General features: G+C 38.1%; 1 protein-coding gene across 3 annotated transcripts in view; it reads right to left on the reverse strand.

Annotated features, from left to right (window-relative positions):
- Positions 1–438: 438 nt before the first annotated feature.
- LOC106085318 (PDZ domain-containing protein GIPC3) overlaps positions 439–13489 on the reverse strand; it is a 92023-nt gene continuing 78972 nt past the window's right edge. For 2 of the 3 annotated variants that reach the window (XM_013249524.2, XM_013249525.2), the window contains exon 2: positions 439–1851. In XM_013249524.2, the coding sequence (XP_013104978.1) occupies positions 753–1766 (1014 nt within the window). In that variant the 5' untranslated portion in view covers positions 1767–1851 and the 3' untranslated portion in view covers positions 439–752. Of the gene's footprint in view, positions 1852–8888; positions 9021–13489 lie in introns of those variants that run through there. The other variant, XM_013249528.2, reaches the window with a different exon arrangement.

Below are 13489 nucleotides of genomic sequence, written 5' to 3' on the forward strand. Positions count from 1 at the left end.
AATAAAACAAAACACAACAACAAAGAAATATTTTTATAAATTATATATTTAATATATATATTTGAATTTTAGCAAACCAAACTAAAAAGGAAAAATTACATTGAAAATCTAATTACAACACTAATACCAAATGTAAATGAAATACTTTGATTTGGAACATAAAAAACAAACAAAACAAAAATTTGGATTGTTTTTTTACTTTTAAAAATAACAAACAGCAATTTTGCAATTTTGTAACAAAGCCAAAATAAGTCAGTACATCAAATAACCTAATTTTGGAGTTGTTTAGGTGTGGTATATAAAGTACGTTATTAAATAATATAATTAAATTATATTTAATACATAAAGCATACATATGTATTGTAATTCGTGTGTATGTGTATATTTCATTAAAATTAAAAAAAAAATAGTTTATAAAAATAAATATTGGCAATTGAATATATTTGTATGTATGTATAATTCTGGCTGGTGATAGAGAGAAGAAAAACTAAAGAAAGGATTTCAAAGCGTAGCTACTACAGTTCTTTTTTTTCATTTGTATGAATTTTTCTTCAAGAATATCCCTAATACGATTTTTTTTAGTTTTTTAATATTAAGACCCCTTTGCAGTTGCAGGCCAGATTTGAGCAAAATTTTGTCTTTTTTTTCGATTCCAGATTGTTAATTTTTTTTTATTTACTTTTTTTATATCTACAACTAAAAAAAATATAACAACAATAGTCTGAGGGAGGTTGCCGGAATGAGAGTTATTTCTATTTATGGGCTTTCTTGCGCCTGGCATCCGTTATAGCACCCCAGAGTTCAATGATGAAATCGTCGGTAAAACCAAAAGATTCCAAATCGGAGTTATCAATGGCCTCGGCAAAGTCCATGGAATTTGTTTTGTCCACACCCAAATCCCAGATTTGTGTGGCCAATTCGGCATCGTTGATGCCCATAAAGGACTCGAGTAAATTATTTATGGCCTCTATACCCGCTTGGGTGGAATCGTCGAATTTATCCTCAATCTCAACATTGCCGTTCGCCTTGAAGCGCAACGTCTCCTTGCCGCTGCCATAGCCTCCACCACCTCGGCCAGAGGGCAAGCGCGATTGGGAACGTGGTCCTATGCCTTGGAAACCACTGCGCATGGGCTCCACCAAACGCAAAGTGAATGTTCCACCTGTGGGTATTTCCTTGAGCAGGCGGGCCACTTCGTAATGGCGTTTACCCACCATGCTCTCACCATTCAGTTTCTCAATGTGATCGCCCACCAGTATGTGCTCTATGCAATCTATAATGGAGCCCTCCTTGATGCGCTTGATAAAAGCAAACCCAGCCCCATTGTCGGTTATGGTAAGTCCCAGGGCATCTTCGGTTTTCTGAATCTCAATTTCTTTGGGCTGGCCCTTGCGATGGGCAAATATGAAGTCATCCAAACCGATTTGACCACCCAACAGCTTGGACATATCAACTTTGTGGGAATTCAGGGTGCAGAAAAGAATCTCCTCGGCTGGTATATCATAGCATTCGGCAATTTTCTTGTATAGCTCTCGCACACTGGCAAAACCGGTAATCAATCCCGTCGGACTGCCATGGGCCAGTTGACAATGGAATATCAACTGTGGCTTGGTGACATTCGATTCCATTGCTGGCTTTTGTAGGGTGCTGTTGCCATTCTGTTGTGTTGCTGTTTTGCCATTGGGTATGGTGCCATTGTTGTTATCATACAAGGCGGGATCTGTGGTCAATGCGGATTTGGGAACTTTCTTAGCAAAGAGGGGCATTTTGTTAAGCTGCTAATCCAAAGGGTCAGTTTTGTAGCTATCCAGAGGGTCACAATTTTCACTTACAATTTTGTTTGTTTGTTATCTATCAAAAGATGGGAAAAATGGTTTTGTTGTTGTTTTAAACAAGTTTTGTATTTGATTGGTAAAGCAAAGGCATGTTGACATTTTGGTTAATATGTTTTATCTTGCGATGTGAGTTAGTTCATGGGGTGTGTGGTGTTAGGTGAACTGATAAGAATATATTGGACATGAAGCCTACATCAGTGAAATTAATTGGGTGCAAAAACATTTATGATATATACATCCTATGGCGTTCCATGTGTACTGTAAGTAAGTTAATAATAAAACAAGCAAAAGTGTGTTAAGTGCGGACAGGTTGAATATTTTTTTTAGCCTCCACCATGGATCGCATATGACAAGTTCTATAAATTAATTTTTCAACTAAGGTGATTGGTAAATGTCTGTATAGACATGAGCTTTAGGTTAGGTTAGGTTTAAGTGGCAGTCTGCCATCAGTCTCACTTAGACGTTTTCTTCCATTGTGATACCACAGGAACATTAGAAGGAAGATGCCTTCTAGTTCCTACCACTGAACTATCCAGATCACTTTAAAAAGCCCAATTAGACAGTGACCTGTCATGACGTCTGTTCTAGTCAATGATAGCAAAGCAGTAGACCTCTTCAACTCTAGCTTAGGCCACATTATTTTGGAATGCTCACAGCCCCCTCTTTGTGACCATCTATCATTCTATATCGTAGTTCCAATCGGTTCAATATCGTAGTTCCAATCATCAAGAATAGTGGTACAGTACTTTTTATCAAAAAGCAGCTCAGGTTGGGTATAATTCACACTGCCTGGAGCATTGGATATTTTATCAAGGACAACCCAATGTCCGTAGCCGCCACATGACCAGCTAGAAAGCTCCCTTAACCTCACGGCAGTGGTCGCTACAATTTGGGTAGCCACAATGTCCAGATGCACTAGGTGTAGCATTAAATTCAGTGCATCAGATGGTGTCGTTCTCAGTGCGGCTGAGATGAACAAACAAGCCATCTTTTGGATCCGGTTAAGTATCGAGCAATAGGTGGACTTTTGAAACGCCGTCCACCAAACCACAACACCATATATACCATTATAGGTCTGACAACTGCAGTATATACCTAATGCATGACAGGCGGTATAAACCCCAAACTTTTGCCAATGGGTAAGAGTTGCCTTTCTTGCCCTTTCCTAAATGTTGGATTTGAAGTTCAATTTCCTGTCCAGCAAAACACCCAGGTATTTTGCGCTTTCTGTAAATTGAAGATTCTCTCCTCCCAAGGAGACAGGTGCCACTGTAGACATCTGCAGTATATACCCAAAACATGACACGCGGTCTTAATACCCAAATTTTGCCAATGGCTCTCTTGCAGGTGTATAGGGCAAGAGTTGCCTTTCTTGCCCTTTCCAAAATGATGGATTTGAAGTTCAATTTACTGTCCAGCAAAACACCCAGGTATTTTGCGCTTTCTGTAAATGAAACATTCTCTCCACCCAAGGAGACAGGTTCCACTGTAGGCAACTTGTATCTCCTGCTGAAAAGAACTACTTCTGTCTTCCACGGATTTATACCTAGACCACTTTCGGTAGCCCACTTTGCTGTTGCACGTAGAGCTTCCTGAAGTATATCTCTTTGAGTACTGGAAAACTTTCCCCTATCCGCAATTGCCACGCCATCAGCATACGCAACCACTTTTACACCTTTTTCTTCCAGAGATAATAATATATTATCATGGCAATATTCCAAAGTAGAGGAAACAGTTCACATCCTTGAGGTGTTCCTCTGCTGATCCATCCTTTTAGATCCACAGATCCCAAGTCAGCCGTAATGCATCTCTTAGTAGATAAGTTATTAATAAACTTTCGTACGGTAGAGTTGATGCCTAGAAACTCCAACTCCTTCCTGATTGAAGTCGGTTTTACATTATTGAAAGCACATTCAATGTCAAGAAATGCTACCATTGTACATTCCTTGACAGCGAGAGAAACCTTTATATAGCCGACTAGGCCGTGAAGGGCTGTTTCTGTGGATTTGCCTGTTTCAGGCCAGGGATCTTTGCCTTAAGATATGTTTCTATCAACCTCTCCAGAGTCTTCAGCATAAAGGATAACACATTAGAATGACCAAAATCTTTCGCCTTCGTGTGGAAGGGTTTTCCCGCTTTCGGAATGAAAATTACCTTTGTATCCCTTCTTCCCACAGGTATATATGACATTCTGATACAAGCAGAGTATATCTCCCTAAGCCAGGGAACCAGTCTATCAGACACAGCTTGTAATTCAACCGGTGATACATCATCAGGGCCTGGCAATTTAAAAGAGTCGAAACTTCTTATCGCGGATTTTCGGCTCAGACACAATTTCCCTAATGGTCTCCGACGAATGCATATCAGTGACAACCTTCTCTGGCGCCACGTTGTCCATTGGAGAAATTCCTGGGAAATGTGTATCAACGAGTAGTTCTAGTGCTTCCTCACTAGACATTGTCCATATATTCTCTGACTTCTGAATATACCCCATCGTAATAGGTCTCGAGGACAGAATCTTCCTTAGCCTAGAGGCCTCAGATGTATGCTCCACGTAGCTGCAGCATTCTACCCAGGATTTAGTCTGAGTCTCTCTCAGATCACCCTTATATTTTCTTAACTCAGCCTTATATATGTCCCGATCGTGTGGTGCTCTTGTGGCTTTTGCTCTGTTAAAGAGTATTCTGCAGTCCTTTTTTAGACAAACTAGCTCTGAGGTCCGCCATGGTGGTCGCTGTTTACCCCTTGGCGTGGCACTAGGGCATGCTGACACAAGCAAGTCATTCAAGGCCTTCGTGATCCGCTTTACCACTATGTCTATATCCTCCGTAGTTTCCACTTCCTTTTCTAGCTAGAGGGTATAGACGTGCAGAATTTGTGCCGACATTTATCCCAATCCGCCTTTCTTCTGTTTAGCCGAAGGACCACTTCTGCAGTATTTTCTCCAAGGCTAAAACTAATATAACGATGATCAGAGAAGCTGTGGTCATCCAATACATCTCAGTCGCATGTTTTTCCACTTACATCTTCCGAAACAAAGGTAATATCTAGTATCTCCTGTCTGTTCCTGGTAATAAAGGTCGGTTTATACCCTTTATTACAAATTGCCAGATTGCAACTTATAATATTTGCGATAAGCAGCTTACCCCCTTTTGTTGACATCCGAACTTCCCCATATCTGGTGACGTGCATTAGCATCACTTCGTACAATGAGACTCTTCTTCCCTACAGAAGCGGCCTCAACCAGCGACTTAAGGTTTGAAGGCGGCATCTCTGAATCGTGTGCCATATATAGAGAAGCCAGCCAGTAATGAGACTTGTTTATTTCAAGGCGAGCTACTTCTTAATATTCAGTGCTTAGCGACAGAAGAAGAAAAACATTTAGACTCTTTGCAAGAATACTGGCTCTGTGTTTCCCATTCTCCGTACCCTTGAGAAGTTTTAATCCGGGAATTCTTAGTCCACGGGGACAAATTCGGCTCAAATGTGGATATCGATTTCGTGCTCTACTCCCAAATACCTTTGTTTTGAGTTCTATATTGTCAATGTCGGTAAATATGTCCGAAGGTGTTTTGGCGGGGGGTTAGGTGGGCAGTCCATGGCACATGGTTCATCAATTGGATATCAAATTCATTTTATATTCTCAAAAAACTTTAATTTGAGTCCCATATTGTCATGATGGGTCATATATTAATTGAAGTATTTTTAGGAGGTAAAAACCCAGCAAGCGAAATCTGTACGAACTTCGGATGATGCTTCCGACTTCGGATCCGAAATTGTAACGAAATCTTTACGAAAGATATATGGAGTGGTCGACATGATTTCGGAACGAAACGTCGAAGTTTCGGAGATAAATCGGAAAGAATTCGTTCCGGTTATGGTTTTTGAAATCTGAAAATATAACCTTGGGAAATACAGAAAGGGAAATTTCTGAACGATTTCGGCAGTAATTTCGTATAGAAATCGGATGTTCCTTTCGAAACTTTGTAAAGAATTCTGAACGATTTCGGAAATAATTTCGTATAGAATTCCGGATGTTCCTTCCGAAACTTTGTGAAGAATTCTGAACGATTTCGGAAGTAATTTCGTATAGAAATTGGATGTTCCTTCCGAAACTTCGTAAAGAATCCTGAACGATTTTGGAAGTAATTTCATATTGAAATCGGATGTACCTTCCGAAACGTTGTTAAGATTTCTGAACGATTTCTGAAGTAATGTCGTATTGAAATCGGATATACCTTCCGAAACTTCGTACAGAGATCAATCAACAAACTGATTTGATTATGGTAAATAAAAAAAGATATGTAATCATTGAGCAGTACTACCTATTAAGTAAAAATTTTCAAGTCTTTCAGAAATAGTCTCAAAATGGACTTCAATGATCCAACAGCTGCGGTGATGATATCGGAAAAATTAAAAAACATTCTACAAGATGTTCAGAATGCATTCAGAACCGTCGGAACAAAAATTCCTTTAGACAAACAATCCAAAAATCCTTCCGAGCTGTCGAAAGAAAAATCCAAAAAAACCCCATACGAAAAGTCGGTCAGAAATCGTTCAGAATTCTTTCAGTACTGTCGGAACAAAAATTCCTGCCGACAAACAGTGCAGAATTCGTTTAGAATTCCTTCCGAACTGTCGGAAGAATAATTTAAAAAACCCGAAAAGGCGGTCAGAATTCTTTCAGAACTGTCGGAACAAAAATTCCCTCAGAATGACGAACAGAATTCGGTAAGATCTTGGGGAAGTCTTTAGAATTTGTTCAGATTTGTCTGACAGCAGACATTGGTTTGTTGGGAAGCCTTCGCAATCTTCTCCCTTCGTTTGATACCTATGTTTTTTCTAATCGCTCCACTATTTTTAGGAGGTAAAAACCCAGCAAGCGAAATCTGTACGAACTTCGGATGATGCTTCCGACTTCGGATCCGAAATTGTAACGAAATCTTTACGAAAGATATATGGAGTGGTCGACATGATTTCGGAACGAAACGTCGAAGTTTCGGAGATAAATCGGAAAGAATTCGTTCCGGTTATGGTTTTTGAAATCTGAAAATATAACCTTGGGAAATACAGAAAGGGAAATTTCTGAACGATTTCGGCAGTAATTTCGTATAGAAATCGGATGTTCCTTTCGAAACTTTGTAAAGAATTCTGAACGATTTCGGAAATAATTTCGTATAGAATTCCGGATGTTCCTTCCGAAACTTTGTGAAGAATTCTGAACGATTTCGGAAGTAATTTCGTATAGAAATTGGATGTTCCTTCCGAAACTTCGTAAAGAATCCTGAACGATTTTGGAAGTAATTTCATATTGAAATCGGATGTACCTTCCGAAACGTTGTTAAGATTTCTGAACGATTTCTGAAGTAATGTCGTATTGAAATCGGATATACCTTCCGAAACTTCGTACAGAGATCAATCAACAAACTGATTTGATTATGGTAAATAAAAAAAGATATGTAATCATTGAGCAGTACTACCTATTAAGTAAAAATTTTCAAGTCTTTCAGAAATAGTCTCAAAATGGACTTCAATGATCCAACAGCTGCGGTGATGATATCGGAAAAATTAAAAAACATTCTACAAGATGTTCAGAATGCATTCAGAACCGTCGGAACAAAAATTCCTTTAGACAAACAATCCAAAAATCCTTCCGAGCTGTCGAAAGAAAAATCCAAAAAAACCCCATACGAAAAGTCGGTCAGAAATCGTTCAGAATTCTTTCAGTACTGTCGGAACAAAAATTCCTGCCGACAAACAGTGCAGAATTCGTTTAGAATTCCTTCCGAACTGTCGGAAGAATAATTTAAAAAACCCGAAAAGGCGGTCAGAATTCTTTCAGAACTGTCGGAACAAAAATTCCCTCAGAATGACGAACAGAATTCGGTAAGATCTTGGGGAAGTCTTTAGAATTTGTTCAGATTTGTCTGACAGCAGACATTGGTTTGTTGGGAAGCCTTCGCAATCTTCTCCCTTCGTTTGATACCTATGTTTTTTCTAATCGCTCCACTTTTGATTTTCGGTGGTTATTTTGGGGTAAGTTTGGTCTAAAAGACCAACCTACCTAAATTGTGAAAATTTAAAGAAATGGGGTATATCAGTTTTTGAATCTATACGAAACAAACACAAATTAAATTTCATATATAAGAAGATGTGGTGTGGTTTGGTGGACGGCGCGGTCTGATCGTAAAACATGATGATAGACTGAAGGTTGCAAGTAACGTCTTCTGCAAAAGCTGTGAGGATGTAAAAGAAGAGGGGACTATAGAACATCTGCTGTGTGTGCCCTGCACTGTCCAGCAGAAGAAGTTCCACTTTAGGATCTTCTTTTTTTGAGGACTAGTCGAAATTTTCGGATGTGAACTTTCGTTAGTTGTTGGGCTTTTTAAATTTCAACGATAGGAACTATTGGTTGCCCAAAAAGTAATTGCGAATTTTTTAAAAGAAAGTAAATGCATTTTTAATAAAACTTAGAATGAACTTTAATCAAATATACTTTTTTACACTTTTTTTCTAAAGCAAGCTAAAAGTAACAGCTGATAACTGACAGAAGAAAGAATGCAATTACAGAGTCACAAGCTGTGAAAAAATTTGTCAACGCCGACTATATGAAAAATTCGCAATTACTTTTTGGGCAACCCAAGAGAAGGCATCTTCCTATTCCAATGGGATCACAATGGACGAAAAGTCTAAGTGAGTCTGAGTGCAGATTGCCACTGAAACCAAACCTTGCCTATTCTCGGTGTCGGGCCACAGAGACATTCCGGCAAATTGTATAGCAGGAACAGCCTCATATATATCAGGGAAACTGGAATCTGAGGGTATACCTCTAGCACATACTATCTTAATCTTCAAGATACAATAATACCCGAAAGGTATTGGTTAACAGGTGATTACAAGTGTGGGGTTTGTGAACGCTTCAAAATTATATAGTCCAATTTATTTTACAATGTTTTTAAGTTATTTTTTATAATATTTTTCTTAAAAGGCCACATTCTGCTGCGGTTTTCTTTATAATAATCAAATTTACTATTTAGTTACTTCGTTAACAACCTTTTCAACTTGTAAGTTGTGTTGTTGTTTGTTTATTTACAATTGGTAGAGTCTAGATAGCACTTAGTACCAAGAATAAATTTCAAATGTTTGGGTTAATTTTTATGATTTTATCGGCAAACGAAGAATACGAAAGGGCTGTGTTAGCGGTAACAGCAACAACACGACAGCGACTACGATAATGAGTGAGCTGTCGTAACAACACCACACAAAATTTGTTTTCAAAACAATTGCTGATAAGATTTCCACAAAAAAAAAAGAAATCAAAATATATACCAAAGTAAAAGAAAACACTTCAAGTGTTCCCAGCAAATAGGGAAAGGCTGAAGAGGGGCGAAGGCGACCACACAACATCGTACACAAATAGATGGACTTGTACAAAATGGAATAGAATAGAAATGCATGTTAGATATAAGATACATACACTTGACAGAAAAACTATTCGTGCACATGGATATTTATTTTTGTGACCTGAGAATGTTTTTTTATTGGGTTGCTCAAAAAGTAATTGCGGATTTAAAAAAAAAAAATTAAATGAATTTTTAATAAAACTTAGAATGAACTTTAATCAAATATATAATTGCCATTTTGTTCGATAACCTTTTGCCATCTTCCTGGCAAATTTAGTATTCCACGCTCATAGAACTTCTGGCCTTTATCTGCAAAAAACTGAACCAAGTGCGATTTTATAGCCTCATCATTGCCGAAAGTTTTACCATTTAAGGAGTTAAGGAGCTCAAAATATACACCCTTCCAATCCCACCAAACAGACAGCATAACCTTCTATTGGTGGATGTCAGCCTTTGAAGTGGTTTGAGCTGGTTCACCATGCTTGGACCATGATCGTTTTCGACGAACGTTGTTGTAAACAATCCATTTTTCATCTCCAGTTATGATTCGTTTTAAAAACGGATCGAATTCATTGCGTTTAAGGTGCATATCACAAGCGTTGATTCGGTTTGTTAAATGAATTTCTTTCAATACATGTGGTACCCATATTAAAATTGACGCCAAACAAACAAATGTAAACAAAATTTCGAGCACTTTTTTTCTAAAGAAAGGTTAAAGTAACAGCTGATAACTGACAGAAGAAAGAATGCAATTACAGAGTCACAAGCCGTTGAAAAAATTTGTCAACACCGACTATATTACTACTATATTACCGACAATTACTTTTTGGGCAACCCAATATTTACCCATTAAGTACGTTCCACTGATTTGTCATACAATTTACATAATTTTCAACATGCATCCCGAACTTTGTATCTATAATACTTTTATTACAACGCTGACATTGTAACTACTGTTAAATCGAATTCATTTACTGAACTTAACTCTAATTAGTTATAAGTCATATAGAATTAAATATAGATTTTAACGAAATATTTCATTCAGGTAGTGAGTTGAGAATTGAATTAAATATATATCGTTAAAAACTAGATTTTATTCTATATGCGTTATAAGGAATTAATCAATGCCAAGTTTTTCTTCAAAATATTCAAATTTTTGTGGTGTAACTGACTTAGTGAAAACATCAGCAACCATTTCTTTAAGGAAATTTCGCGATAGTCAATTTTCTCTTTGATAAATTTAATATTTAATATTTATTGTTTGAAGCCACTTGTATAGTTCCTTTATTATCGCAGTACAAAATCATGTTGACATTACAATTTCGATTAAGTTCTCGTTCGAGACGTTTAAGCCAAACTGACTCTTGAATAGCATGTGTGATAGCCATAAACTGTGCTTCAGTAGGAGATAGTGCCAGTTTTTGCCTTTTTGTGGTCCAAGAAATTGCTGCAGATTGAAAGATAAAAACCTAGCCCGTTGTAGAATGGCGATCATTCAGATTTCCTACCCAATCCGCATCGCAGTATCCGCTTATATCTTCATCTTCGTGTTTATTGTATATCAGCCCTTTTCCATGATTCCTTTCAGATATCTCTTTACTTTACTTTAATTGGCTATGACAGAATATTTGTTCCACTAGCCGAACGTAGAATAGCGTTCCAAGCGCCTCGATCTTCTGGACTCATTCTAAAATCTCTGACACCAAGTTTCGAGGTGTCTCCTGCCACTCGATCTTTCCATCGGGCTTTTGGTCTTCCCGGTTTGTGTGTATCACCGTGTTTGTCTTCAAAAGACTTCTTTGCTGGAGCTTCTTCATCCATTCTAACAACATGACCTAGCCAACGCAGCCGTTGTATTTTGATGCGTGTAACTATGCTATCGTCGTCATACAGCTCATATAGCTCATGGTTCATACGTCGCCTATATTCTCCGTTAACGCAAACTGGTCCATATATTTTACTAAGAATCTTTCTCTCAAATACTCCAAGCACTGCCTCATCTGCTTTCACAAGTACCCATGCTTCAGAACCACATAACAGCACGGGTACTATCAGTGTCTTGTATAATGTAATCTTCGTCTGTCGAGAGGTGACCTTGTTTCTAAACTGCTTAATTAGTTCAAAGTAGCATCTGTTTGCCAGTATTATTCTTCGCTTAATCTCAAAACTGATGTCATTGGTTTAGGTTACGGCGGAGGCGAGTTACTGACTGTCTCAAAGTTGTGATTCCCAACTTTCTCCATTTCTTTATCTGCTCGGTTGTGCAAGGCTTCTTGGGAGTTGAAACCATCCATTTCGTTTTATCTCCATTTACTGCCAGACCCATTTTTACTGACTCTCTTTCGATTCTTTCAAAGGCTGCAGTTACTAGTTCTGGTGACCGACCTATGATATCGATGTCGTCGGCATAGGTGAGTACGATGTGTTCTCTTGTGAGTACTGTGCCATATCTATTCACATTTGCATCTCGTATCATCTTCTCCAACATATATTAAAGAGATCACACGATGCTGTCACCTTGTCTAAAACCTCGTTTGGTATTAAATGGTTCGGAGAGATTCTTTCCTATTCTTACTGAGGAACGCGTATCAGCAAGTGTCATCCTGCAGAGTCTTATTAATTTTGCAGAGATACCAAACTCAGACATGGCTTGAAATACCTTTGAACGTAAAGGATTATCGAAGGCGGCTTTGTATTCAACAAAGATATGGTAGGTGTTAATTTGTCCTTCTCGGGTCTTTTCCAGGATTTGGTGCAGTGTGAATATCTGGTCTTGGGTGGATTTTCCAGGTCTAAAGCCGCATTGATAGGGCCCAATTATCTCATTGACTTTAGGTTTTAATCTTTCACACAGTACGCTCGAGAGTATCTTGTATGCGATGAGGGGTGAGACTTATTCCTCTGTAGTTGGCACATTCCATCTTGTCTCCTTTCTTGTGTACGGGACATAGTATGCTGGGGTTCCAATCATAGGGTATGCGTTCTTCTAGCCTGATTGCGCAGATAAGCTGATGCATACGCTTTATCAGCGTTTCGCCTCCGGTCTTAAATAGTTTAGCGAGCAACCCGTCGGCTCCTACTGCTTTGTTGTTCTTTAGTCGGGTCACTGCTACTTGGATCTCATTCTGACTAGGAGGTAAACATTCTATACCATCATCAGGGATTGTTCTGCGGTATGCTCTTCGCCGCCAACAGATATCTCATTATCTGCTTTACTGCTTCCCAGTGTGCTCTACCTGGATTTGTACTGTAGCGGCTCTGAACATTCACAGAGTAGTATATGTCGGGACGTGATACCTGCGCGGCAAACAATAAGCAACCAATTGCTTCAATGTATGGAATTTTCAACATCTTCTGGAGCAGTGATACTGTCGACGGAAGTGATGTTTTTTGGAAATCTAGGCAATTTCAAATAAATCAAGTGCTAACATCTGAAAATATTCGACGGTCAGAAAGAATTGCAAATAGAAATATTTCATCAACTGCATTTTCTGTTCATATCAGTTCTAACTGATATGGGTTTTGTACGAGGGGATGTTGATCAATGCGTTTACTCGAAGGTATTAGAAGACAAGAAAATTTATATTGCGATATTCGTAGATGATGTTCTCATATTTTCCAATGACGTAAACGAGATTAAGTCAGTCAAAAACGTTCTTTCAAATAATTTTAAAATGAAAGATGTGGGAGAAGTTTCAAATGTGCTTGGCATAAGAATATCTTGGAGCGAATTGATTGTTATCTTGGAATGAATGATTGTAATCCTTCATTAACTCCCATGGACTACAATAAGAAATTAAGTGACGTAAAAAGAGCAAATACAGGTACAAAGTTCAAAAAACGAAATCAATTTAACAACTATCTCCATATTGCTAGCAGAAAAAGTATTCGTGCAAGCTTATTTCGGGGAATGCCCCATGAACTGCAGCTCATAAAAGTGTGTAAAAACCAAAATATAATTGAAATAAGAAAAATGTGTTTATAAAAATAGTTTTTTTAAAGGGTTATGTCCTATAAAGACAAAATTAGCGATAAGTCCGAATGTAAAGGAAATCGGCCTTGATGAAAGAGAAATTATATTAAAATTGCATAAAGAGAGGAAAACTCAGCGTGAAATTGCAAATATCACTGGTAGATGTCGTTCATAGGTCCAGTATGTGATCAAAAACTTAAAATCTACCGGATCTATACTGTCACAGCCTCGTAGCGGACGATCCTCAATATTAACAGAGTGAGAAAAACGAAATATTT

The sequence above is a fragment of the Stomoxys calcitrans genome, chromosome 5, assembly GCF_963082655.1.
Source record: "Stomoxys calcitrans chromosome 5, idStoCalc2.1, whole genome shotgun sequence".
Classification (NCBI taxonomy): domain Eukaryota; kingdom Metazoa; phylum Arthropoda; class Insecta; order Diptera; family Muscidae; genus Stomoxys; species Stomoxys calcitrans.